This window comes from Panthera uncia, assembly GCF_023721935.1.
Source record: "Panthera uncia isolate 11264 chromosome C1 unlocalized genomic scaffold, Puncia_PCG_1.0 HiC_scaffold_4, whole genome shotgun sequence".
In the NCBI taxonomy this organism is placed as follows: Eukaryota; Metazoa; Chordata; class Mammalia; order Carnivora; family Felidae; genus Panthera; species Panthera uncia.
This window is the reverse complement of record NW_026057585.1, coordinates 97594162-97619662: the sequence shown is the minus strand read 5'-3', so window position 1 is coordinate 97619662 and position 25501 is coordinate 97594162. Positions and strand designations below refer to the sequence as shown.

At 45.8% G+C, this 25501-nt stretch overlaps 1 protein-coding gene across 3 annotated transcripts in view; it reads left to right on the top strand.

Annotated features, from left to right (window-relative positions):
• Positions 1-25501, top strand: part of UBE4B (ubiquitination factor E4B) — a 120310-nt gene that overhangs the window by 15546 nt on the left and 79263 nt on the right. For 2 of the 3 annotated variants that reach the window (XM_049618150.1, XM_049618147.1), the window contains exon 2: positions 22969-23155. In XM_049618150.1, the coding sequence (XP_049474107.1) occupies positions 22969-23155 (187 nt within the window). Of the gene's footprint in view, positions 1-22968; positions 23156-25501 lie in introns of those variants that run through there. The other variant, XM_049618148.1, reaches the window with a different exon arrangement.

The window sequence follows — 25501 nt, the reverse complement described above, 5'->3', positions numbered from 1 at the left end:
TGGAAGGGCTCTGGTTTGTTCATTTGTTTTTGCTTCGTACAGACGTCCTCACATTCAAGAAAGTTTGGTGAATTGTGGTCTAGGGTAATGTGAATAAAGCAGTCTTTTGCCCTGAGATCTTACGATTAGAATGGGTTATGAGTGGGAGAATTTTAAGTGAATGCCGTGTGGCAGAAAATGCTCGTAGAGGTGTCCCATGGGGTGGATGCCTCTCCATCTTTTTTGTGTGATGTTGTTACCTATAGTGACAAGCACATTCACCTATCCTGGGACGAGAGGGTTCTGTGAAAATGTGACTTTTTTTATCTTATTTATTTATTTAAGAAATTAAAAAAATTTTTTTGTTATTTTAAGTAGGCTCCATACCCAACGTGGGGCTTGAACTCATGACTCTCAGATCAAGAGTCGCAGGCTCCACTGACTGAGCCAGCCAGCCCCCCCCCATCACTTCTTTTTTTTCTTTTTAAATTTTTTTTAACATTTATTTATTTTTGAGAGAGACAGAGCATGAGCAGAGGGAGAGGGAGACACAGAATCCGAAGCAGGCTCCAGGCTCCCAACTGTCAGCACAGAGCCCGACGCGGGGCTTGAACTCACGAACCGTGACATCATGGCCTGAGCCGAAGTCGGACACTTAACTGCCTGAGCCAGCCACGCGCTCCATCATTTCTGATTTTAAAAAGGGCTTGTTAGTATTGGCAGGGGGCTGATCATAACCTGCAGGAGGAAGTTAACACGAACAGTCCACGTTAGGAAGGAAATCTTTATTCACACCAAGAACTTGATGGACACGTAGTGGCCAGATGAGTATTTTTCTCTCCCCGAAAGAGCACGCTTTCTCGGACACTGTTGTATATAGCTCTTCTGGAACACCGGCTTTAGGGTTCAGAGTGCGTGTGAATATAGAGCTTTGGTAGAGATTAGAGGAAACGCGTGAATCCTCTCCCAGAAGAATTTACACTTGGGTTTCAGCAATCATTATTTTGTGAGTCGATTTAAGAAACTTTCCTTATACCTGGGTTTTAAACAATTCTGTAAAAATATTTAATGCTGTCTGTTTCACTTGGTCCCTTTCATGGACTAGAATCCATTTTATGGAATAGTGTCAGAAGTAGCTGCCATTTGGTCTTGTCGGTTTAACCAGGTGGGATCAAAGACGAGGGTGGGGCCCAGACCGTCTCTTTCTATCACTTGGGATCTTTTTGGTGAGGGCATAACATTGTAGTTGCAAGAATCATTTTTAAATTTTTTTTAAGTTTATTTATTTATTTTGAAAGAGCAAACGGGATGGGGAAGAGAGAGAGAGAGAGACGGAGAGAGAGAATCCCAAGCAGGCTCCATGCTGCCAGCGCAGAGCCCGATATGGGGCTCGAACTCAACGAATTGTGAGATCATGACCTGAGCCAAAATCAAGAGTTGGACGCTTGATCGACTGAGCCATCCAGGCGCCCCAAGAATCTTTTTATAAAAACCGAATCTAATTAAAACAGTCCTACTCTCAGGATGTTTCTCTGCTGTATAACGCTGGCAGCCTCAGGCTCCTGGTCCTAATAGTTTCTCCTGGGGCCAGTTTCACAGTTGTGTAATAGATCTGATGCTGATTTTTAGTCGCTGTGCTAGAATTCATACTGTTTGGGTGAGACAGAGCCCCAAGCCCAAGGAAAACAGTGTCTGGGCCTAAAAGGAAGGTGGAAAAGAGCAAAGTGGTGGAGAAAACTGGGAGGCTAAAGTTACATAAAAAAAGTAATAGCTGTTTACTGTGTGTCAGGTGGACACTTGTTATTCGTTCAATAAATATTTACTGAGCACTGTCTGTATTAGGCATTGTTACTGGGGAGGCGGCAGGATGTGGTTCATCAAGTCTCTTCCCTCTTGGAGCTAACTTCCTGCTTGGGGGAGACAGACTGTAGACTGATAAAAAGATACCGATTCAGGTGGTATGTTACATTACCTTTATCTCTGATAACTCTTGCGAGGTAAGTAATATTTATGTCACCACCTTCTTTTAAACGGGGAAGCCAAGGCTGAGAGAGGTAACACGGCTGCAAAGGGGTACGGCGAGTATCGTGACCAGAGCCAGCCACGGGAGAGCTCGTCGCATAGAAGACTTCATGAAGATGGGGCCACAGAGTAGCATTTCCATCATCCACTGCTTGGTTCTTCGTTTTACTCTCAAGTGGAATGTTTATTTAAAAAAAAATTGTTCTGGGGCGCCCGGGTGGCTCGGTCGGTTGAGCATCCGACTTCGGCTCAGGTCATGATCTCATAGTTCGTGAGTTTGAGCCCCGCGTCGGGCTCTGTGCTGACAGCTCAGAGCCTGGAGCCTACTTCAGAGTCTGTGTCTCCTCTCTCTCTGCCCCTCCCCTGCTCATGCTCTGTGTCTCTCCGTCTCTCAATAATAAATAAACGTTAAAAAAAAAATTAAAAAAAAATTGTTCTAGTGGCAATTGTTGATGAAGAGTCCAGAATAAGGCTTTATTCCTATGAGCTATTATCCTATTTTGAGCTAATAATATTAATATTTTCAGCATTACAGGTGACTCAGGAAAGTACTTACGGTAATCAGGCAGGTTATGCCTTTGGTTCTCAGCCTGCCTACTTAATGTTTTCCATATTATTGATCAGGCAGAAAGTATTGCTATTAATGATTGTTGCAGTTTAGAAAACTTGCAATGGAAATTATATAATCACCGGATTACATTAGAGAATTAGAAGGGCCACAACCTTTTCTTCCCTCTAAGAAAATACAGTTTACGGTCTGTTTCTGATAGCTATGTCTTTGGTTCTGTTGCAGCCAAGGCGGTAGGAGATCTTGTGTATTTTGTGTATTTTGCTAGTAATTGCTGGAACTTGGCCTTCACAAGAGTTTTGTGCTTTATTTCTGAGAGCTTTCTTCAGCCAGGTGGAGGAAGTGAGGTAACTTGCCCCGTCCGCCTTCCTTTCTCAGGGAGAGGAAGCGTGGCCGGCGGTATGCCGGTGAAGAGAGCCGCGGGAGTACAGGGAGGACTGTCAGAAGCATGTAGGGCGACCCTGAAATGGTCCCATCCAAACCAGGACTCTTCTGAGAAGGAGAATTAGACAGGAGCCCCCAGAGTTCCTCTGCCCTATGCGACACTTTGGGGCTGGTGAGAAGCATTCGGGTCAAAGCACTATTTGCTTCACAAAGGTTTTGACTTGCGGGTTGGTCCCGGACCTGGTCACGCTATCCTTTGGAGAAGAGAGGTGCTACAGCGGTGAGGCGCTTTGTGCTTGGAGTCAACGTCGTTTGAGCTGGGTGAGTAATGTGGGAAGGGAGGCAGATGACTGGAAAACTGAGGTTTGCGGAGGACACGGTGCTCCCGTACTCTTCTCTTTCCACCGTGCCCGGCGTGTCCTGTGACAGTTCTCAGCTGACTGGGGGGCTTGGTCCTTCCTTGGTCAGCCTGGGCAAGGGCATCTGGGCCATCAGATCCACGTGTGTCAGCACTCACGGGGCACACTGGCAGGAAAACGACCGGCGGCCTCTTCCTCTCTTCCGATGTCTCCCTTTCGTGCTTTGCTGTTAGAGGTAGGATTAGAGTTCTGTCAATTCTACAATGGAATCTACTTTAGGTTCATTGTACTAAGAGGCAAAAATAAAAAGGAAAATCGGAAACAGAAGGTAAAAACAAAATCTTTGTTCAGAATCTCACCATCCAAGGGTACTTTTTTCTGCTAGGTTAGGGTTTATTTTTTTCCAATTAATTAATTAATTGGCACACAGAGCGAGTGGGGTAGGGGCACAGAGAGTGGGGAGAGTGAGAGCGAGAGCGAGAGCGAGAGCGAGAGCGAGAGAGAGAGAGAGAGAGAGAATCCCAGGCAGGCTCCATGCTGTCAGCGCACAGCCCGACATGGGGCTTGAACGCACGAACCGTGAGATCGTGACCTGAGCCAAAAATCAAGAGTTCGGTGCTTAACCAGCTGAGCCACCCAGGCGCCCCTAAGCTAAATCTTCTAATGTGATTTTTTTTCCTCTTAGGATCACAGGTTTGTAGGACTTGAAAAGCTTTTAGAAATCTTTGTAGTCTACCTTCATTTAAATTGATTTTTTTTCTGATTATAAATTCAGCCGCATAAATTTGCTGAATTCTGTATGATTCTTTGTAAGAAGACTTCTAAAATCAAGAATTAAGGGAAGAGCAAGACTTACCTGTAATCCTGTTATCCAGAGGTAATCACTGTTAATTTCTTGGCCTATTACTTCATGGACTTCTGTTATTTTCTCTGTGTTTTGTTTTTTTTTTTTAACGTTTATTTATTTTTGAGACAGAGAGAGACAGAGCATGAACGGGGGAGGGTCAGAGAGAGGGAGACACAGAATCCGAAACGGGCTCCAGGCTCCGAGCTGTCAGCACAGAGCCCGACGCGGGGCTCGAACTCACGGACCGCGAGATCATGACCTGAGCCGAAGTCGGCCGCTCAACCGACTGAGCCACCCAGGCGCCCCTGTGTGTTTTTAAAACACAGAATTCAGCTGAGTAAATTTAAAGATCAAGTTGGCTCTAGTCAATGAATCATGAATAGGGTAACACCCCATCTAGCAGATGGAAAGGAGTTCCCAAGAGCCGAACACAATGGGAGACTTTTCTGGGCAGAAGAGGGTTAAGGAACAAAGACAGAGTGGAGTACCTCATCTTTCCTTGGGAGCCAGAGGGGTCTGTCAGGCAGATCACCTCACTAGGGCTGTCAGGAAGTTCCAGATTTACTGCTTTAAGATCACGTTTCTGGGAGAGGTTGAAACTGATGTCAGGTGAGGCATTAAGTCTTGGTTTGCTGTGGTGGGGCTTGGCACAAGTGACTCCAACTCCTGTTGTCTTTTTTTTTTTTTTTTTTAACTGCGTGTATTTATATTTGCGTGGCCCCTGGGTGGCTCACTGGGCTAAGCATCTGGCTCTTGATTTCTCCTCCGGTCACGATCTCACGGTTTGTGAGATCGAGCCCGGCGTCGGGCTCTGTGCTGACAGTGCGGAGCCTGCTTGGGATTCTCTCTCTCTCTGTCCCTCCCCTGCCCATGTGTGCACGTGTGCAAATGGGCACGCGCAGACATGCTCTCTCTCTCCAAATAAATAGACATTAAGAAAATAAATAAACTGTGTTTGGTTGACATACGCTATTGTCCCTTACTCCTGTCTCTCTGCTTTTCCTGAAGCCCTGCCTCCCTGAGCGTTACAAGCTGTCCGTCTTTCAGGACTCAGCTGATGTGTCACCTTCCCCTAGAACCTTTTCCTCAACACCCCATGTTCCTGTGGCCCCCACTCTGGTTTGGCTTTGCTTCTGTTCTCATCATATTGGGTTAGAGCAATCTGCTTTTGTGTCTGTTTCCCCTGCTAGATTGACAGCAGAGAATAAGTCACATTCATTTTTAATTTCCAAAGCCCATTTATTTCTGCCTGAAACATTGGGGCTTGGTTAAAGTTTGTGGAATCGATGAATAAATCATTAGAATCCTATTGCATGCAGTTTTATATATTGCATTTTAACTTAACATGGCATTATAAGCATTTTCTTGTATGCTTAGAAATTAAAACATCATTTTTAATGGCTACAGGGTTTTCCATCATTAGATGTACTGATTGTTTCCCTAAATGTAGAAAATTCAGGTAGTTTTCCATTTGTTCGTCCATTCTTTTTAAAAAAATGTTTATTTATTTTTGAGACAGAGGCAGAGTGCGAGTGGGGGAGGGGCAGAGAGAGAGGGAGACACAGAATCCGCAGCAGGCTCCAGGCTCTAGGCTGTCAGCACAGAGCCCGACGTGGGGCTCAAACCCACGAACCGTAAGATCATGACCTGAGCCAAAGTTGGACGCTTAACTGACTGAGCCACCCAGGCGCCCCTCTTTCTTTTCTTTTCTTTCTTTTCTTTCTTTCTTTCTTTCTTTCTTTCTTTCTTTCTTTCTTATGTTTTGCTTATTTTGGAGAGAGAGGGAGGGAGCACAAGCTGGGGAGGGGCAGAGAGAGAGGGAGGCAGAGGATCCAAAGTAGGCTCTGCACTGTCAGCTCAGAGCTTGATGCAGGGCTTGAACTCATGAATCGTGAGATCGTGACCTGAGCCAAAGTTGGATGCTTAACCGCTTGAGCTACCCAGACACCCCAGTTTTGTTTTGTTTTTTTAATTTTTTTAACGTTTATTTTTGAGAGAGAGAGAGAGACAGAGTGTGAATGGGGAGGGGCAGAGAGAGGGAGACACAGAATACGAAGTAGGCTCTAGGCTCTGAGCTGTCAGCACAGGGGCCAATGCGGGGCTTGAACCCACGAACCACAAGATCATGACCTGAGCTGAAATCAGACACTTAACCAACTGAGCCATCCAGGCTCCCCACCAGTTTTTTATTTTTTTTATTATTTTTTTTTTGTTTAATGTAAACTCTACTCGCAACATGGAGCTCAAACTCACAACCCTGGGATCAAGAGTCGTATTCTCTGCTGACTGAGCCAGCCAGGCAGCCCTCTTTTCTAATATTATACATGATTTTGTGATGAAGTTTTGTATGTGAATCTTTATCAGATTTTCTGATCATTTCCCTAAGGTTTCCGGAAGCAGAATTACTGGATCAAAGGATGTGATCATCTTGAAGGAGTTTTCTGGAATATAGCCAGATTGCTTTCTAGAAGAGGGGTAGAGCTCCTACCTCAGTGTCCAGGGTGCTGGGTCGGGTTTTGGAGGGCTAGCTTTTTTGCCGTCACCTTTTTGTGATCCAGTGTCATTTTCTGAAGGTACAGAGGTGCTGACATAGTGCGGCACATTTGGGGGGGCTCCTTCTGAGTTTTGGGTCAGATTAGGGTAAGAAATAGGCTGTGAGGAAATAAAAAATAATCGGAAGGAAAATGTAAGTGGGCACAGGTGTTGGTGTACTATTTTTCTTCGTATGTTAATTATACCACAGAATGATTGACTTTGATCTTTCACTTCCCCTCTTTTTCTTTTTTTAAAGCATTTACTAATCTTTTCTAATGCAGTACTTAACATGACAAGCTACCATATTGGGGGGCCTGTTCTTGAAAAGCATTGTTTTTTTGGCTTTTTGTTTTTTTGGCATCCCAGAAACACTCATAATGATAGCAATAGTAGCTAATGTCTTCAACACGTAGGATGTGCTAAACGCTTTCCGTGGGTGATGGCTGTTTAACCCTATAAAGTGAAGGTACGGTCACTGTTCTCATTTTATCTGTAGACAAGGAAGGTGATACTCAGTCACTTGCCCAGGGTCACAGAGCTATTGCTTGATGTAGGTTCAGCGCTCCCTACCTGCCTGACCATGTCCAGAAAACAGGAGTCTTGCTTAAGGAAGGAAGGAAGGAAGTCTTGAGCAGCTAGAGGTGTCTAGGAAGACACAAGATGTGTGTCTTTGCCCTTCCACTGCCCTCCAGACTGTTCTGCTGCCCTCCAGGGCTGTTAGAAGAACCCACCCCCCAACCCCCACGTGGCTGAAGGGACAGCCCCTCCTCATTCCCTGCAGGTGACGTCATTGTCTTCTGCTTTTCAAAAGAAACGGTTGTGGTCAGGCACTTCTGGCCTCTCGCCTTTCCCTCCCTACTTCATTCTCACGGAAATCTTCCTAATAAAAACAGTAATTGTGGTCGTGGTAGAGGGGAAGTGTTTATGGGGTGCTGACCCCTGTTCTCAGTGCTTGATTTGTATCTCTGCTCTGTAGGGCACCGTCTCCCTCTCCCTCTGTGCTCTGTCCTGTCCTGTCTTGCCCTGTGCCTGGCTTTTTTGGTAATCATTTCCATCTTCGGCCTTCCTTCTCTACTCCCTTTTGATGCAAAAGATCTCCAGTCCACACCGGTGGCAAAAACAGCAAGATGCCACCTCTGGTCCTGCTTTCTCCTCTAGCTGTCACTTGATCCCTGTCGTCCCCTTTCACAGACCAGACCCTTAGGAGAGTGGATCTCCTTCCACCCCCTCATTTTTGGTGGCCTCCCTCCTTGTGCTTTTTTGGGAGGCTTTTCCCTTCACTGCTGCATCCAAACTACTCATGCTAAGATTGCCAGATGCTGGGGCACTTTTCTGAACATGTTGGTTAACTTGTCTTCGGCTTTTGACCCTGGCAATCACTCTATTTCGGAAAGTGTTTTCCTTTGGATGCCATGGGTATACTGCTTCCTTGCTTCCCTTCTTACTTTTCCCGTCACCATTGCAGGCTGCTCTTTCCTGATACACCTTAAATGATGTTTTTCAGGATTCTGGTCTTTTTTTTTTTTTTTTTAATGTTTATTTATTTATTTTTGAGAAAGCGTGCACGAGTGTGCACGCATGAGCAAGAGAGGGGTAGAGAGAGAAGGAGACAGAATCCTAAACAGGTTTTGTGCTGTCAGCGCAGAGCCCTATGCAGGGCTCGAACCCATGAGCCGTGAGATCATGACCTGTGCCAAAGTCAGACATTTAACCGTCTGAGCCACTCAGGCATCTCACGATTCTGTTCTTGATTTTCCTTTCGTTTCCTACCTTCCAGGTGCATTTATTGAACGAATGAATGAATGAATGGATGAATGAATGAATATCATGTTCGGGGGCAGTCCTTTTATTTATTCTCCAGGTACTTATTTAGCACCTCCTGTGGGCCACGCTTCATTCAGAAGTACTCAGGAGATGGATGTGAACTAGAAAGCAAAGTTCTGCCCTCTTGGCATCTGTAGTTATCTACCAGGTACATACTGATGACTCTCACATCCCCTTGCCGGTCATATCTCCTGCTTGAGATCTATCCCCAAATCTCCACCCCAGCATGGTAGACAGTGGGAACGTGGCTTCTCAACCTGCGGCAGCTTATACACATGGCTCTGCTTTGGAGTGTCATTGGAAAGCCACTAAAACTCACCGTGACACAGTTCTTATCAAGACTTCTGTTGGGAACACATTTCTACGGGGGATTTCGTGAAGGATGCTCAGCCCGTGCGTGCCGGGAGAGAGTCGCTTTTCATCTGAGTCAGGGACCTCTTTGAAAAGCTTATGAAAACTGGAACACCCTCCTGACCCTCAGGTTTTGAACCCCTGCCCTCGGTACTCTAAAATTTGTCTTTGAATCAGGTCACATCAGCCAAGGTGATGTGTGGATCTCCTCATTTGGGCTGTTCTAAAATTGCTTTCTCTGACTTGTACTTTGGCATTAAACCTCTGCAGATATAGACATGTGATACGTACATATTGTGTTGATATACACGTGTGATGCATACTCACTTCACTTCTGGCTTTATCTTATTTTTTTGTGTCATTTTACTTCTGTCCTAATTTCCTTATCGATGTGACTCTAAGTTAAATTAAAAATACGATTTATGGTGTTTTTTGCTAATGCCTTCCAACCCTTGCTAGAACAGGGAAATGGAAACTATTTCCATAAATAAATAGATAAATAGATAGATAGATATATACATACATATGTACCAGGCCTACAGGGCAGCTGCCTGTAGGGCGTTCTGTGTGGGTGTTCTTAGGGGCACCTCACCCCACGGCGTAGTCGAAACACACCTTTTCTTCTCAAAACCTCCTTCTTTCATAGTCTCTGTTTTAGGGACTGTGCCCTCTGCTTAGGCCTGAGATCTAGACTCCACCCTTCCTCACATCTCACTTCCGAATAATGACCCAAGTTCTCTTGATTATACACCTTGTCCCTGGACCTGTCCCTTCCACAGTCCATTCTCCACATAGTGGCTAGAGTGATTTGTTTTAAAAGATAGATCCGGGGCACCTGTGTGGGTCAGTTGGTTGAGCGTCAGTCTTCGGCTCAGGTCATGATCTCACGGCTCATGAGTTCGAGCCCCACGTCGGGCTCTGTGCTGACAGCTCAGAGCCTGGAGCCGGCTTCGGATTCTGTGTCTCCCTCTCTCTCTGCCCCTAACCCACTTGCATTCTGTCTCTGTCTCTCTCAAAAATGAATAAACATTAAAAAAAATTTTTAAAAGACAGATCCAACCCAGTTATTCCCCTGCTTACATCCTTCAAAATCTCTTCCTTTCCTTCTAGAAAAAGGTCGATTTTAGGAGGGTATTCAGAGCTCATCAGGAGCTTGTCTCAGCCTGTCTTTCCTGCCCTGTGTCTTGCCGTGGCCGTCCACCCTCATCCTTAAACGACTCAGAATTCCCTAACACACTGTGCGTTCTCACGAAGCCCCCTGCCTTTGTGAGTGCTCCTCTGTCCCCTCACCTGGCTCACTCCTACCTGTCTGGAAGAAGAAACTCCAGGCAGATGACTTGCATTGCATTTGAATTTGTATGTTGCACAGTTTTCAAAATTGCTGTCTGGGATGGTTTGTCTTGACAGTAATAAATACGTAGCTCGTGTAAGTGAATTTGAATCTTGAAAACCTGGTGAGAAGATCGAGGTGATACTCTGTGCACTGGTTACTGAGCGTGTCTCTGAGGAGTTGAGATGGACGTAGCTACAGACATCTACACAGCAAGTGACAGAACAACTCTCCAAGCTAAAGCAGAACAGGAGATTTATTTTAAGGATGCTGGGGTCTTCTTTCTGAACCCAAGGACAGAAAGATAGCTGGGTCACACGAAGAGACCAGAACCCAGAGTCCACATGCCGCCAGGGCTTCCTTTGTCTTGGGCTGCTACTTCCTTGCACTCCCCCCTTGTGCACACTGCCCATGACCTCCCTTGTGCTCGCTCAGCAACCCCGGATACTTGGACTCCGTGCCTGCTCTGTGCAGCTGAACACAGTTAGCGAAGACACGGACCGTGCTGGCAGATCTCATTTTTTCAACTTTTTACTCTGGAAATTTCCAAATCTACAGAAAGGTTGATTGAGTCACCCAGATTGATCAGTTTTTGGTGTTGGCTTTTTGCCCGCGTTCACCTTCTCTCTCGGTATGTACGTGTGTGTGTACCCACGTACGCGTACGTGCGTACACGTACCTGTCGGTTTTGGCTGAACTGTTTGAAAGTATGAAGAAGAGAAAAACGGAGATGGGAAGTAGGAGGTGGTAAGGGAAGGCCTCCCTGGGAAGGCAGCGTCTGAGCAAAGACCCGAAGGAGGGGCTGCTGGGCGGTTCTCCTGGGGAGGAGTGTGGCAGGGGAGGCGCAGACAGCAGCATAGCAAGTGACCCCTACCATCAGGTGTGTGGCCAGTTAAACAGAGACTCTCGTGTACCAGACTTGTATCCTTGTTCAGATATTCCCTGCCCCCTTCCTGGGGGAAGGTTCTGTTTCTCCACCCCAGTGGCTGTAGGGATGGCCATGTGACTTGTTTCGGCCAACGAAATGGGAGCAGAAGGGTCCCTTCTGGGCCAGTTGACCCTGCGCCTCGCTCCCTTCCTTCTGCCCTGACAATTAGTAGCGTGTCCTCCAGAGGCTGCTTTGTCACCCCGGGTGCTGGAGTGACGATGATCCGGAGCAGAGCTGCCCTTTGACCTGAATGTTCTCAGGCTTTACAGACATCGCGAGGAACAATGATGGTTTCATTTCCTTCATCAGAGATTGTGTGAAAGGGGGCACGCCTGGGTGGCTCAGTCGGTTAAGCATCTGACTTCCGCTCAGGTCACGGTCTCGCTGTTTGTGAGTTCAGCCCCTCAGTGGGCTCTCTGCTGTCGGCACAGAACCCACTTCAGACGCTCGGTACCCCTCTCTCTGCCCCTCCCCTGCTTGCGTGTGCGCGCTCTCTCTAAAAAATAAACGTGAAAAACATTAAACCAAAAACAATTGTGTGAAATTTATTATGCATCATTGCCATCGTCATTTGTGTATAATTTGCACTAATGATACCCCTTGTGATGTCAATATACCCAAATGGAATTACTGTGTGTGACCTTGTGCCACCAGCTTTTTTCCAACTCGATTAAAAAAAGTACCGTGGTAAAAGACACATAAAAATATCCCTCCTTTTAAGAGCAGGAGCTCTCGAAGTGAATAGAAAACATGTTTTCAAAAAATAAAGAATGGAAAACGCGTTTTCTTTTAAAGATAAGCATTATTGAGCTCTCTATGTACACACACGTGTGTGTATGCGTGTTGTGTATGAGTGTGTAACCTTCCCATCAAGCAATAACAGATACCCCAGATTGAGTTGGGGTCTGAGTTGCCCTCCTTTGTGTCTTTTTTGCTGCTGTTATGTCTTGTGCAGACCTTTTGTGCTGTATCATAATTACTGGTTTTCATCTGTCTTTCCTCAGTGGATCTGGAAATCCTTGAGGGTAGGGATTATGACTTGGATGTTATGTTATTTTTAGCGCCTGCTACAGTGACTTACGTGCACTTAATAAACCAATAAAGGACTGAATTTGGCGGGGGCAAGATTATGTTCAGAAAGTATTATTTTTGTTTGTTTTATTTGCTGTGCTCTCTACACTCGGGACCAGAAGATGGAAATATTCTTTATTTCAGTATACACACTCATCAAAGAGGGAGTTCACGAACACTCTAATATTGGAGTACGAATACAGTATCTGCAATTATAACATTCTACGTATCCATTCATGTAGAATTCATAACTGATAATGAACAAGCACCGTGTCCTCAGGGGAATGAGGCTGCCTCTATCTACAGGTCGTTGCAACTTCAGAAGGGATTTTCTGCTGTGAAGATCCGTGGGCTGTGATTAGTGTTGTATACTCCAGAGTTGGACACCCTGGGCTCATGTCTGTTCTTTCATTTACTGGCTGTGTGACCTTGAGCAAGTCCCTTAACCTCTCTGAGTTTGGTTTCTTCATCTGTAAAATGGGAAGATGAATGTATTGATTGCCTTGGATTCTTAACTAGATTTATATACATGAATCCCTTAGAATAGCATCTGGCACATGGCTTAAGAGCTGGGTAAGTGTTTATCATATCACTAAAAATTATTTTTTTGTCTTAGAGCCCCTAAAATGGTGAATTTTTAAAATGTAGCTGGTGAATTTTTAATCACAGAGCTGTGATGTTCAGATTTGATTGAATGCGTTACTTTGAGGTATACTGTTGGGCTTAGATCCAGGCATATTGTGAGGTTGTCATAGCGTCTTGTAAGTTTCAGACTTGGCCAGCTATGAACAAAGAAAACAAACCCAACACTAATCAGAACAAGAGGTATCTCAGGGCACCTGGGTGGCTCAGTCAGTTAAGCGTCCGACTTCTGATTTTGGCTCAGGTCATGATCCCAGGGGTGTGGGGTTGAGCCCCATGTCAGGCTCCACGCTGAGAGTGGAGCCTGCTTAAGGTTCTCTCTCCCTCTGCCCCTCTCCCCCGTTCTTGCTCGTTGTCTCGCTAGATAAATAAATTAAAACATCAGAAAGCAAACAAACAGTGCTTTTGGGATTTATCCCCCACCCCCACCCCCCCCCCCCCCCCAATCCCACTAAAAATAAGAGGAGCAGAGTTTGGCCCATCCCGTCAGAGTCTCTGCCCCACAGTGGCCCTTGCTGTTTTGAACGGTAGCTGTTTTGAATCTATTTTTAATCAGGTCCGCGAGGGTAGGGAAAGGCATCAGGTAGAACAGTTCTGGGGAAAACCCTATTTTAATGTCGCTTGTGAAATGAGAACTGAGATAGTCAAGACCAGAAAAACTCTAGATATGAGGTTTCATGATCTGTATGTCTGGGTTTGAATTGTGGTTTAGGACATCAGTTGAAGAATCACAAGTTCCTTTTTTATGCTTTTGGTTTTTTCTCTTTGTGACATCTGGGAAAACAGTTCTTTGAAAAAGGACTTGTTCAACGTAAGAGAGATGATACCAGTCTCATGTGCTTAGTGGTAGAAAGAGTAAGCAAAGAGAAAAACGTTGAATAATATTTTGATGTGCTGAACTATTTTTAGTTTGTGTCTCATATGTTGTGATGCGCTGTTTGTGATAAAAGTGAGGTCACATCTCTTAATAGTCAAGTTAATTAGATAAGCCTTTATGCCTTCGATTGCTCAAAGCTGTCTCTTGGGAGTCTCCTGTCTAGATATTCCCAGGGTTCTCGGGCTGCTAAACGGTTTATTTTTTTAATTATTATTTTATGATGATTATTTTTTAATATAATTTATCGTCAAATTGGCTAACATACAGTGCGTAAAGCGTGCTCTTGGTTTTTGGGGTAGGTTCCCATGGTTCATCGCTTACATGCAACACCCCGGTGCTCATCCCAACAAGTGCCCTCCTCAGTGCCCATCACGCATGTAAGCCCCCACCTTCGTAGAAAGTGGTCAGCCCCTCGAAGGGCACTGTCCCCCGTTGAGTCCCCTGCAGACAGCCCCAAGCGCTGGCCCTTTCATGGCCGTTTCTCCTCTTTCTAGTAGGTCTTGAAGATGGGGGAGGTGAGGGCAGGTTTTCTCCTCACCTCCTACCAGTTCGTGTCGTGCACGGACCTGCCTGTGTCCCTTACTGCACTTCTGTGTCTTCATTAATGGCCCACAGTATAATTCACAAAGTCCTGATTCTCCTTTTTCTTTTCTTCTTCTTTTTTTCCTACACCTGTGTTTGTGGAGTGTTGGGGGTAGGGATCGGGGAACATCAGCCCAGTGGAAATCTTTCTTGGAAAACTTCCTTCCAGCCTTATTGCAGTGAGTCAGGACATTTATTCTATGTTTGTTTCACCGAGGAGAACATTTGAATTTCACATCTCAGGCTGAACCTGGCACCAGATACAGAAGTGGCTTTGCTTTTTTTCCAAAAGCAGTGTGTGTGCTTTTTCAAAATAATGGTAATATTAATTCCTAAATAGTAAATTTTACGCACCGTGCATTTTCTAGTATCTTTTCATTCATTCTCTCGTTACTTTGGCAAACATTTAAGGAGCACCTACCACGTGCTGGGTCCTCTTGTAAAAACAACTGAGAAAAGTCCTATGTTAAGGGCTTAGAGTTGGGGAATGGTGAATGGTGAATAAGCAATACATAAATAGCATCACATGTGTCGGAGGTCAGATAAGAGCCATGGAGAAAAATGAAGTAGAAAACGGGGAGTGGGTGGTGGTTTTCTCATAACTCTGTGTGGAGGCTACTCTTTCCACACCCATTGTACCGATGTGGAAACTGAAGCACAGAGAGGGTAAGTGACTTACCTTGATCCTACCTTGGTAGTAAGTAGTAAAGGTTGAACTTGAATTTGAAGTCCAGCATGGGCTCCCAAGTTAGCTACCTCTAACGTAACTCTACTCAACTTCAACCAGATCTCCCCAAACACTGATTTCCCTGAGAATTCAAAGTCTTCTTTTACCAGGCCCTCTGTTGCGTTGGTGTGTACAGATAAACACACTTTAAAAATTCAAATACTACTTTAATTTCAGTATCAGTGAATACAGGTTTTAACTTTAATTACAATTTATTTAATTACTCTTTCATACAAAATTTAAAAAAACTTCATAGCATCCACACAGAGAATGTAGCATTTTAGGCCTTGAAGGATAAGTAGGACTAATTTTTTAAAAATTACATCCTGGGGACGCCTGGGTGGCTCAGTTGGTTAAGCGTCTGACTTTGGCTCAGGTCATGCTCTCAACGGTTCATGGGTTCGAGCCCCATTTGGGCTGTGGGCTGACAGCTCAGAGGCTGGAGCCTGCTTTGGATTCTATGTCTGCCTCTCTCTCTCTGCCCCTCTCTCCCTCTCGAAAGTGAACATTAAATTTTTTTGTTTTTAATTCCATCGTGCTTGGGGCGCCTGGGTGGCGCAGTTGGTAAAGCGTCCGACTCTTGGTTTCCGCTCAGGTCGTGATCTCACGGTTTGGGAGTTTGGGCCCCACATTGGGCTCTGTACTGACAGTGAGGAGCTTGCTTAGGATTCTCTGTCTCTCTCTCTTTTCCTCTCTCTCCCTCTCTCTCCCTCTCTGCCCCTCCCCTGCTCACACCCTGTCAAAATAAATAAACTTAAAAAAGAACACCTTGAAATTACATTATGTTTAAAGCATATAAGAGACTGCATTTAACGTTTAAAAGTTGATGAAGAACATGATGAAATACCCATGAACTTGCTACCCATATTGAATGTGTACAGCAGTGAATTTTCACACAGTGGACACAGCTGTGAATATAGTGTCCGTTTTAAAGCAAAGACCATCACTGCTACTGAGAAGCTTGCTCATGCTTCTGTTTTTTCTTGTTTTGGAACTTGTTACAAATGGAATCATGCAGTCGATGCTTTTTTACATCTGGCTTCTGCTCCGTATTGTTTGTGAGAATCTTCCAGACCGTTGCATAGGGCACAAGCTCATGCATTTGATTCCTGCACGGATGCCCGTATGGGAATATACCACAACTCACTCATTCATGTTCACTTTTACCTGTATCACCCCATTTAGTTGTAGCAACTACCTGGGAAAGCTGTTTGGGGCTGCATTTATTATGCCTGTTTTCTAGCTGACGAGAACGCGACGCTGGAGAGTTAAGTGTGTTATCCAGCATGACAGCAAGCATGGCCAATCCGTGGTGGCACCAAAATGCAGGTTTCCTGGTGGATCTCGCTTCTCCTGCACCACATTTCCTACCGTGTCACGCACGTAATGCCACTGGGGTCCGCAGCCCGTCTGTCTCCATGAACTTTCATCCTTCCTTCCCTTCCTCGGCAGAGTGGATTCCATGGACCTTCACCGTAATCGCCCCCTCCTCTTTCCCACTTGTGCTCTTTTTTTCACAGGAAAAAGTTTCAGAAATCGGCACTTTTTTTTTTTTTTTTAATTTTATCTTTTATTTTTTAAAAATTTACATCCAGGTTAGCATATAGTGTAACAGTGATTTCAGGAGTAGATTCCTTAGTGCCCCTTACCCACCTAGCCCACACCCCCTCCCACAACCCCTCCAGTGACCCTCAGTTTGTTCTCCATATTTATGAGTCTCTTCTGTTTTGTCCCCCTCCCTGTTTTTATATTATTTTTGTTTCCCTTCCCTTATGTTCATCTGTTTTGTCTCTTAAGGTCCTCATGTGAGTGAAGTCATATGATTTTTGTCTTTCTCTGACTGATTTCACTTAGCATAATACCCCCTAGTTCCATCCAGGTAGTTGAAATGGCAAGATTCCATTCTTTTTGATTGCCAAGTAATACTCCGTTGTGTACATATACGCCATATCTTCTTTATCCCTTCATCCATCGATGGACATTTGGGCTCCTTCCATACTTTGGCTATTGTCGATATAGAAACATGGGGGTGCGTGTGTCCCTTCGAAACAGCACACCTGGATCCCGTGGATAAATGCCTAGTAGTGCCATTGCTGGGTCGTAGGGTAGTTCTATTTTTAGTTTTTTGAGGAACCTCCATGCTGTTTTCCAGAGTGGCTGCACCAGCTTGCATTCCCACAGAAATCAGTACTTCTAGTCTCCTGTTCTTTTAATTTTTTTTAATGTTTATTTATTTTTGAGAGAGAGAGAGAGAGCACGCATGCATGCGAGTGGTGGAGGGGGCAGAGAGAGAGGGAGACACAGAATCCAACACAGGCTCCAGGCTCTGAGCCGTCGGCCCAGAGCCCGACACGGGCTCGAACTCAAAAACCGCGAGACCACGACCTGAGCCGAAGTTGGAGGCCCAACTGACTGATCCACCCAGGCGCCCTTAGTCTCCCATTCTTTGTCAGCCCCACTGCAGTCAAGCTTTCATCCCCTCCAGTCCATCAAAATAGGGTCTGATGAGGCCCTCAGTTACCACCTCATCACCAATCCCAGCGGCCAGTTCTCAGTCTTCATGTTGCTCGGCCTGTAAATAGAGTGATCCCTCTTGAAATTCTCTGACTGGGTTTTAGGAAGCCAGTGAACCTTCATCTGGAGAGCCCAGAGGCTTCTTGACACTACTTTCAGGGTCCTTTAGTGGCGTCACCTCATCTCCCCCTCTCAGCTGTGTCCAAGGGCTCCATCCTCAGACTTTGTCTCTGTCTGCACACCTGCCTAGGTGATCTCATCCCGGCTCGTGGCTTTATGTGCCGTCTCTAACCTGTGCTCTGTCCTGCACATCAGATCGTATATTTTAACTTAATTTATTTTTTTAAAAAATGTTTATTTATTTTAAGAGAGAGAGAGAGAGAGAGAGAGAGAGAGAGAGAGAACGTGTGAGCTGGGGAGGGGCAGAGAGAGGGGGAGAGAGATACCCAAGTAGGCTCCATGCTGCCAGCACAGAACCAGACGAGGGTCTCGATCTCACAAACCATGAGATTATGCCCTGAGTCGAAATCAAGAGTTGGACATTTTTAACCCAGGCACCCCAGATCATATATTTTAATTTTAATTGCTGTTTATTTAATTACTATTTTATACTCCATTGAAAAAATCGTAGAATTCACACAAAGACGAGTCCATCTGTGCGTTTGATAATCACACGTCTAAAACAATTTGTGTCTCCTCCCTCCCTCCGTGTTTCGTGCCTCAGTCTTGGTCTCAGGCCCAGGACTTTGGTGTCAGCCCTGCTTCCTGTGGTTCTTTCCTATTTGCCCTCCGTCCCATCGGCAGATCCCATGAGCTTGTGTTCCACCTGCAAACTACATCCCAGCTGACCACTCACCACGATCTTCGCAGCCACGCATCCGAGTTCGGGTCGCCGCATCCTCCTAAGTAGCCTCTGCCTCCTCCCTTTCTCCCCTGCAGCCGATTCTCTGTAGCAGCCAAAATAATAATTTTCAAATATAAGTTGACTCATGTCGCTCTTCTGACCAGAACCCCCTGGTGGCTTCCCAGTGCCAGTGCTTTCACCGTGGCTTATGAGGCCCCTTCATGCCTCTGAACTCATCATCTGCTGTTTCCCTCTGGCTCGTTCTGCTCCAGCCCCACAAGTCTTGCTGACCTTCAGCATGAGCCACTCACAAGCCCCCTCATGCTTCCCAGACACCCACCTGGTTTGCTTCCTCTCTTCGTTCGTGCTTGCAGAAGCCCCGTTTACCAGAGAGGGTTTTCCACCCACCTTATCTAAAAATCGCAGCGCCCTCTCCCCAGCGTGCCCTGCTATCCCTCCCGTGCTTAATTTTTCTCTAAGGGTGCTTGTAACCCCCTGGCATCCTTTTTGTCCATTTGGCCGTTCTTTTGGTCTTCGCTAGAATCCGAGCGCCGTGACAGCAGGGGCTGTTGAGTTTACTGTGGTGCTTGATGAGCATTTGTTCAATGAGTGGATATCTGAAGAGGACCTGATACCAAGTCTGAAACACCGTCTGGCCTTTGAATATCCAGTTAAACATTCTTCTGTGTGGCTTTTATACTTCGCCTGTCTTGATTGCGTGCATTACTCTTTCCCGTTGTTGAAGACGTACAGGGCTGTTATGCGCCTGGCCCTATGCTCCGTGCTGGAGACTCGCCAGTGAACAAGGTAGATGTGGTTTTCTCAACGGAGCTTCCGTTCTACTAGGGAAACAGATAATAAGCGAGACAGTAAGTAAGAAATAGATCATGTGACTGCAGACCATGTGGAGTGCCCGAAGCATGCGATTGGAGGGCTGCGGTGTCCGTGAGCTTGGAGGGGAGGAGAGTGCTGGCCAAAGCCATCAGGGAAGTCCCGTAGGAGGAGGTGACATTTAAGCTGAGAGTGGAAGGCAGAGAAAGAACCAGCCACGCCAAGAATTAGAAAAACTGCTTCTAGGCTTAAGCAATTGCAAGTGGCTGAAGGCAAGCTAGAGCTTAGGACGTCTTGGGAACCGTCCGAGGGCTGGTGTGGCTACTGCCCGGAGCGGCACACCGTAAGCTGGAGAGGCAGACGTTGGCTCTGTAGACCACGGTGAGGACTCGGTTTTTGCTCCAAGTGCAGTGGGAAGCCGTTGAATGGTTTGAGCAGCAGAGTGTGGTTTGTGTTTTTAAAGAATTCCTGTGATTGCTGTGTGAATAGATCGCGGGAGAACGTAGGAGAGCATGCCTTCTTATCAGTTAGCATTTGATTCTATACTTAAGAGTTTTTAAATCGCCCCGGCTCTTGGCAACCGCCATTCCACTTTCTGTCTCTATGAACTTGACTCCTCTAGATACCTTATACGAGTGGACTCGTACAGTCTTTGTCTTTTTGCGTCTGGCTTATTTCACTGAGCATAATGTCCTCAAGGTTCATCTGTGTCGTAGCACGTGTCAGAATGTCTTTCCTTTTTTTTTTTTTTTTTTTTTAATTTAAAAAATTTTTAAATTTCTTTTTGAGACAGAGAGACACAGAGCATGAGCAGGGGAGGGGCAGAGAGAGAGGGAGACACAGAATCCGAAGCGGGCCCCAGGCTCTGAGCTGTCAGCACAGAGCCCGACGCGGGGCTCGAACTCATGGACTGAGATCATGACCTGAGCCGAAGTCGGACGCCCAACCGACTGAGCCACCCAGGTGCCCCTCGAATGTCCTTCCTTTCTAAGGCTGAATAATATTCCACTGTGTGGCTATGCCACATTTTGTTTTATCCATTTATCCATTGGTGGACATTTGGGTTGCTTCCCCGTGTTAGCTCTTACAGATGACTGCTGTGAACACGGGTGAGCGAATGGCTGTTTGCGTCCCTGCCTTTTGTGTATTTCCTCGGCGTGGACTCACTGGATCGTGTGGTAATTCTATTTGTAATGTTTTGAGAAACCACCAAACTGTTTAAAATGGTGCCGGCCCCGCGTGACCGTGTCACCGCCGTTGCAGAGGGCTCCACTTCCTCCACATCGTCACTAACACTTGTTACTTTATGGTTTCTCGATGGTAGCCGTTTTCATGGGCGTGAAGTGTCACCTCGTTGCGCTTTGAGTTGCCTTTCAGAAATCTAAAGCTTTGAAGTGTTTAAAGAAAGGAATACGGAGCCTTTGCTTTTACCGGGCCAGAGTGGACGCAGATAGGTTGACGAGGACCTCTTGTAGAGGTCCTGGGGAGAGAGGGTGGTGGCCTGAATAGGGTGGTGGCAGAGGAGCTGAGAGGAGAGTGTGTGTCGAGGGTGCGGCGAGGAAGCGGGGAACACAGATCCTGGGGCTCTGGCTTGAGTAATTGGATCAGGAACAGGTTGCGGTGGGAATTTCTGGTTTGCTTTGCCCCACCCTCCACCCCGGGTAAGTGTTCTTGAGAGAAACACTTCAGTGATTTCTTTCAGAGAGTTTTTTCATCTTCATACCACGTCTCCCCCGGAAGATCTATGATGACCTTCACTGTTCTCTGTTCGGTTCAGGTCAGGGAGCCTTGAGCACCTGTTACAGACCAGGTGCCGTGCTCGACTATAAGGAGATCAGGACGTATGAGAGAGAGGCAGCCTGCCGGTCGGAGGTTTGGTCTCAGGACCCCTTTACGTTCTTATAAAATGTTGAAGATCTCAAAGAGCTTTTGTTTAGGTGGGTTGTATTCTTTGATGTGTACCATAATAGAAATAAAGGGTGAGCAACTTTAAAACAGACATTAGTAAAAACAATAATGTATGTTAATAGAACTTTAAGAAAAATTTTTAGAGAGAGAGAGAGAGAGAGAGAGAGATCACGAGCAGGGGAGGGGCAGAGGGAGAGAGAGGGGCTCTGAGCTGAGGCAGGGCCTCATGATCCATGACCCTGGGATCGTGACCTGAGCTGAAACCAAGAGTCAGATGCTCGACTGACTGAGCCACCCAGGTACCCCTAAATAATGTGTTTTTAACGAAAACGACTACGTTTTCCAAAACAGTTGTAGTGAGAAGAGTGACTTTTTCAGGTCTTTTTAATGTCTGATTTACTAGAATACAGCTGAATTTTCATGTTAACTCCTTTAATTTGTTGCGACATGCCATGCCATGCAGCCTCTGGAAAACCCCATTGGACGCTTGAGAATGAGATTGAAGAGGCAGATATCTTAGTGATACTGTAAAAATAGCTTTGGCCTCAACGTGCTCTCTGCGAGGGTCTTGGAGACCACAAGGGATCCCCAGACCGCTGGATTGCTGGTAAGAGCGTGGGCGCTAGAGCCGGACTGCATGGGTTCGGATTCCAGCTCTACCACTTATGAACGAGGCAAGTATCCAACCCCTGTGCCTCAGTTTGCTCACATGTAAAATCGGCCTAAGTACCCACGAAGGCTCATTACGAGGCTTCAGTGAGTATAGATTTATAAAGTGTTGAGAACATTGCTGGGAGATAAAGTGCTGCATCAGTGTTTAATGATTTTTTCACTGTTTATTTCCAATAATTAAGACCTAATCTTTCCTTCGAGGGATTTATCCTAGTGATGTAGGTAGATGAACAACCAAACCTCCGGATTTTGTGTAAGGTCACCGAGGGATGTATTTGCAGCAGGGACACAGGAGTGGGCTTCTCGGGTTTGGGGTCAAGAACTAGGATGTTCTTGGTTGTTTGAACGATAAAAGGAGCAGCTTTCCCGCAGGGTCGGAATGGCAGGTTCTTGGTTCAGTTTAGGTCCATCCCTGTTAGCATCTGTCACGGGCTGTCTCTTTCATCTTCCTTATCTGTAACAGAATGAGCATAAGCAGCCTCGTTGGTTTGCGTCTTTGATGCCTGCTCAGAACCAGAAGCCTTATCACGGTTGGTTAGACATCCTCACTGCCTGTGGGACAGCAGGTGGTCCGTGAGAGTTTATTGCCTGGCTATAAATGAATGACTGTCAAAATGGGAGGGAAACATTTCTGTGATGCGCTGGGATTTGGTGGTAGATATTTGTAATCACTTGCTAACCCTGGAGTATTATAAGGAAGCAGCGGCCGATTATATTTTGATGGCAGTTAAGCAAGAAGAATCTAATCGCTTTGCTGCTGAAAGCGATGGTAACATTTGTGTCTTACTGTAACATTTGTTACTTTTGAAACTTTGTTTTAGTGAATCTAATTGGGTATTTATTTAAAATCTCACTTACTTAAAATGGCCAAGTTACATAGTTGTATTAAAATAACGAGCTTCAGTGTGTTTAGAAACGTAGTATGCTTACGGTAGTGTCACAGTATCGGTCAAGGAGGTGTGATAAACAGGGATTGTAAGGCAGTAGGAGGTGTGTACCTGTCTGCCACGTCAATTCTTGTCTTGAGCGGGTCCTTTTTTCCTCCAGGCATATTTAGTTGTTAAGCTCCGGCGTGGTTCTCGATGGTTATTGATGACGTTAATGTTGTTCTTCTCGGGCAGAATTGTGTTTTCTGCGGTTGAGTTACGGGTCTTTTCTCCTCTCACGTTATAGATCCGACGGAGGCGCCTCGCACGACTTGCTGGTGGACAGACCTCCCAGCCCACCACCCCGCTCACCTCGCCCCAGAGGGAGAACCCGCTGGGGCCTCCCATAGCAGCATCAGCCCCGGGCCCCTCCCAGAGCCTTGGTCTCAATGTCCACAACATGACCCCAGCTACCTCCCCAATAGGTGCATCAGGTAAGCCTTACTTCCATACCTGGGCCATTTAGTCCTGGCTTTCTGTGAGGCTTATGGTTGTGACATTTTCACAACGGGGTAAGATTGGGCCGCATTTCCACAGACGAGAACATGGGACAGCAGCTGTTCAAAATCCTGTAAGCAGTAGTTTAAAGATTGACATCATTACGTTGTGTTTTGTTCATCTCTATTCATTTTGATGGTGATCTGTTCAAACTAATTGTTTTCCTTTCTGTAATTTTTATCCTTTGTTTCAAACAGGACCAGGTCTTAATTTCTGATGGTAAGGCAATTAAGACTTAATTTGGCTCAGCCGATTTTATGAGTTTGGTTGATGCTTTCCTTCTATGATAAAATCATCTGAAAAGGCAAGATTGAAATAATGGTCAAAATAACAGGCCTCTAATTACGGATTTCCATGTCTTCATTTAATGTTGTCAACAGAACTCTCTGAATTTTTGCGGTATAAAAGTTCACCTGATGTGATGTTTATAGCTGTCTCATTGACAATTACTTAACTATTGTGAAAATTTCTTTTTTTATAATTAATGGGCTCATCGTTGATATCCAGGTATGTCTTTGTTGGGAAACAATGATACTGATTCATCCTGCGTATTTGAAAATACCTTTTGTCAAGTGAACTTTTCTATTGAACATGAGAATTATCATTATAATTATTATAATTACTTAGGATTCTAATTTGAAAAAGCAGGTGCATTCAGACCTGTATTCATCATCACATCGTTGAATAATTTAATATGATTGTTATTTCTGCATTTAATGAACTCTCCCTTAGTTGCCTTCCACATAATCTGTCTTTTCGTCAATTAAAAGTATTTGCAGAGGGGTGCCTGGGTGGCTCAGTCGGTTACGTGTCTGACTTTGGCTCAGGTCATGATTTTGTGGTACGTGAGTTTGAGCCCTGCATTGGGTTCTGTGCTGACAGCTCAGAGCCTGGAACCTGCTTCAGATTCTATGTCTCCCTCTCTCTCTCTGTCCCTTCCCCACTTGAGCGCTCGCTCTCTCTCTCTCTCTCTCTCTCTCTCAAAAATAAATAAACATTACAAAAATTTTAAAAAGTATTTGCAGGGTTTCAGTTACTGTTACTCTTGATAGGCGTTATCGTAGACTCTTCCCCAGGTAAATATAAATGCTTATGCGTCCTCCTGTTGACTCTAAAAGTGAGAGAGGTTCAGATTAAATCATCAGTTAGCAAGAAACAGTGACTTTGCCTGAAATGTTGCTGCTGAACACCTTTGAGAAGCTGTGATAGTCTTCCGGTAGGGGACGGGCTCAGGATTCCAGTTGGGTTTTTACCTTTTCCTTGGGAAGGGTGCCACCAACAGTGCTGTTGGTTGCACCATGGCCAAGTCCCTCCTGGAATGCTGGAGAATGTCCGGGGAGAGCTAGTGGGATGCGGAGGGGCTTAAGGTCACGCTGCACCAGTGGTAGTCAGGCAGGAGACCGAGCTCTGTGTGTGCCTGGTCACAGCACCCTGTCTCTTTGGGACCACCAGGAATCATTTCAGCATGTGCCCTGTCCTGCTTATGTCAGCCACTGGGTCTCACGGGTCCTCATCCCTTGCCTCTCAGTCTCCAGTCTCCATATGGCTTGTTATGGACACCTCTCCCCACGCAATCCCCTCTTCTGAAATCCTCACCGTCAGTCCCTGGAAGAGTGCTTCTCTGTGGACGGGCTTTCCCTTTAGTGCTCTTGCTGAATTTATGCCCTTCCTCATTTCTTCTAGACCACGCTTCCTCCTCCCTAAGAACACATCGATTTGAACCTTGTGTCATTAGACCGTGTTCCCCATTCCTGTCCTTGTCACAGCTGACCTCTGAACACACTCACCCTGCCTCGTTCGGTCCACTGTCTCTCTCCCCAACACTGTGTCATGGTTTGTGGTGATCTCAGTAGCCACAGGGATGACCTTCCAGGACTCTGCCCTCGCGCTTTTTTGAGCTGCTTTTCCTTAGTAACCTGGTCTTCCATCCGACATCAGCCACTCACTGCCTTGGTCATACTCTAGATCTTTCCATCTCAGTGACTTCCTGACTGCCACCTTCAGCTTTCTGGCTCACCCTCTCTGTCCCACTTTCTTCACTTCCCCCTTCCCTGGTGTCCCCACGTCCCTCCTGGACCCATTTACATTCCACAGTCACTCATTGTCTCTCCCCTCTCTCACCTCTCTCTCGCTTTGTCTTACTTCCTGGATTAAACCATGCTTCTGGTTTTGTTTTGTTTTGTTTTTTAAGATTTTATTTTTATTTATGTATTTATTTATTTTGAGAAAAAGAGAGCATAAGCAGGAGAGGGGCAGAAGAAGAGAGAGAGAGAATCTCCCAA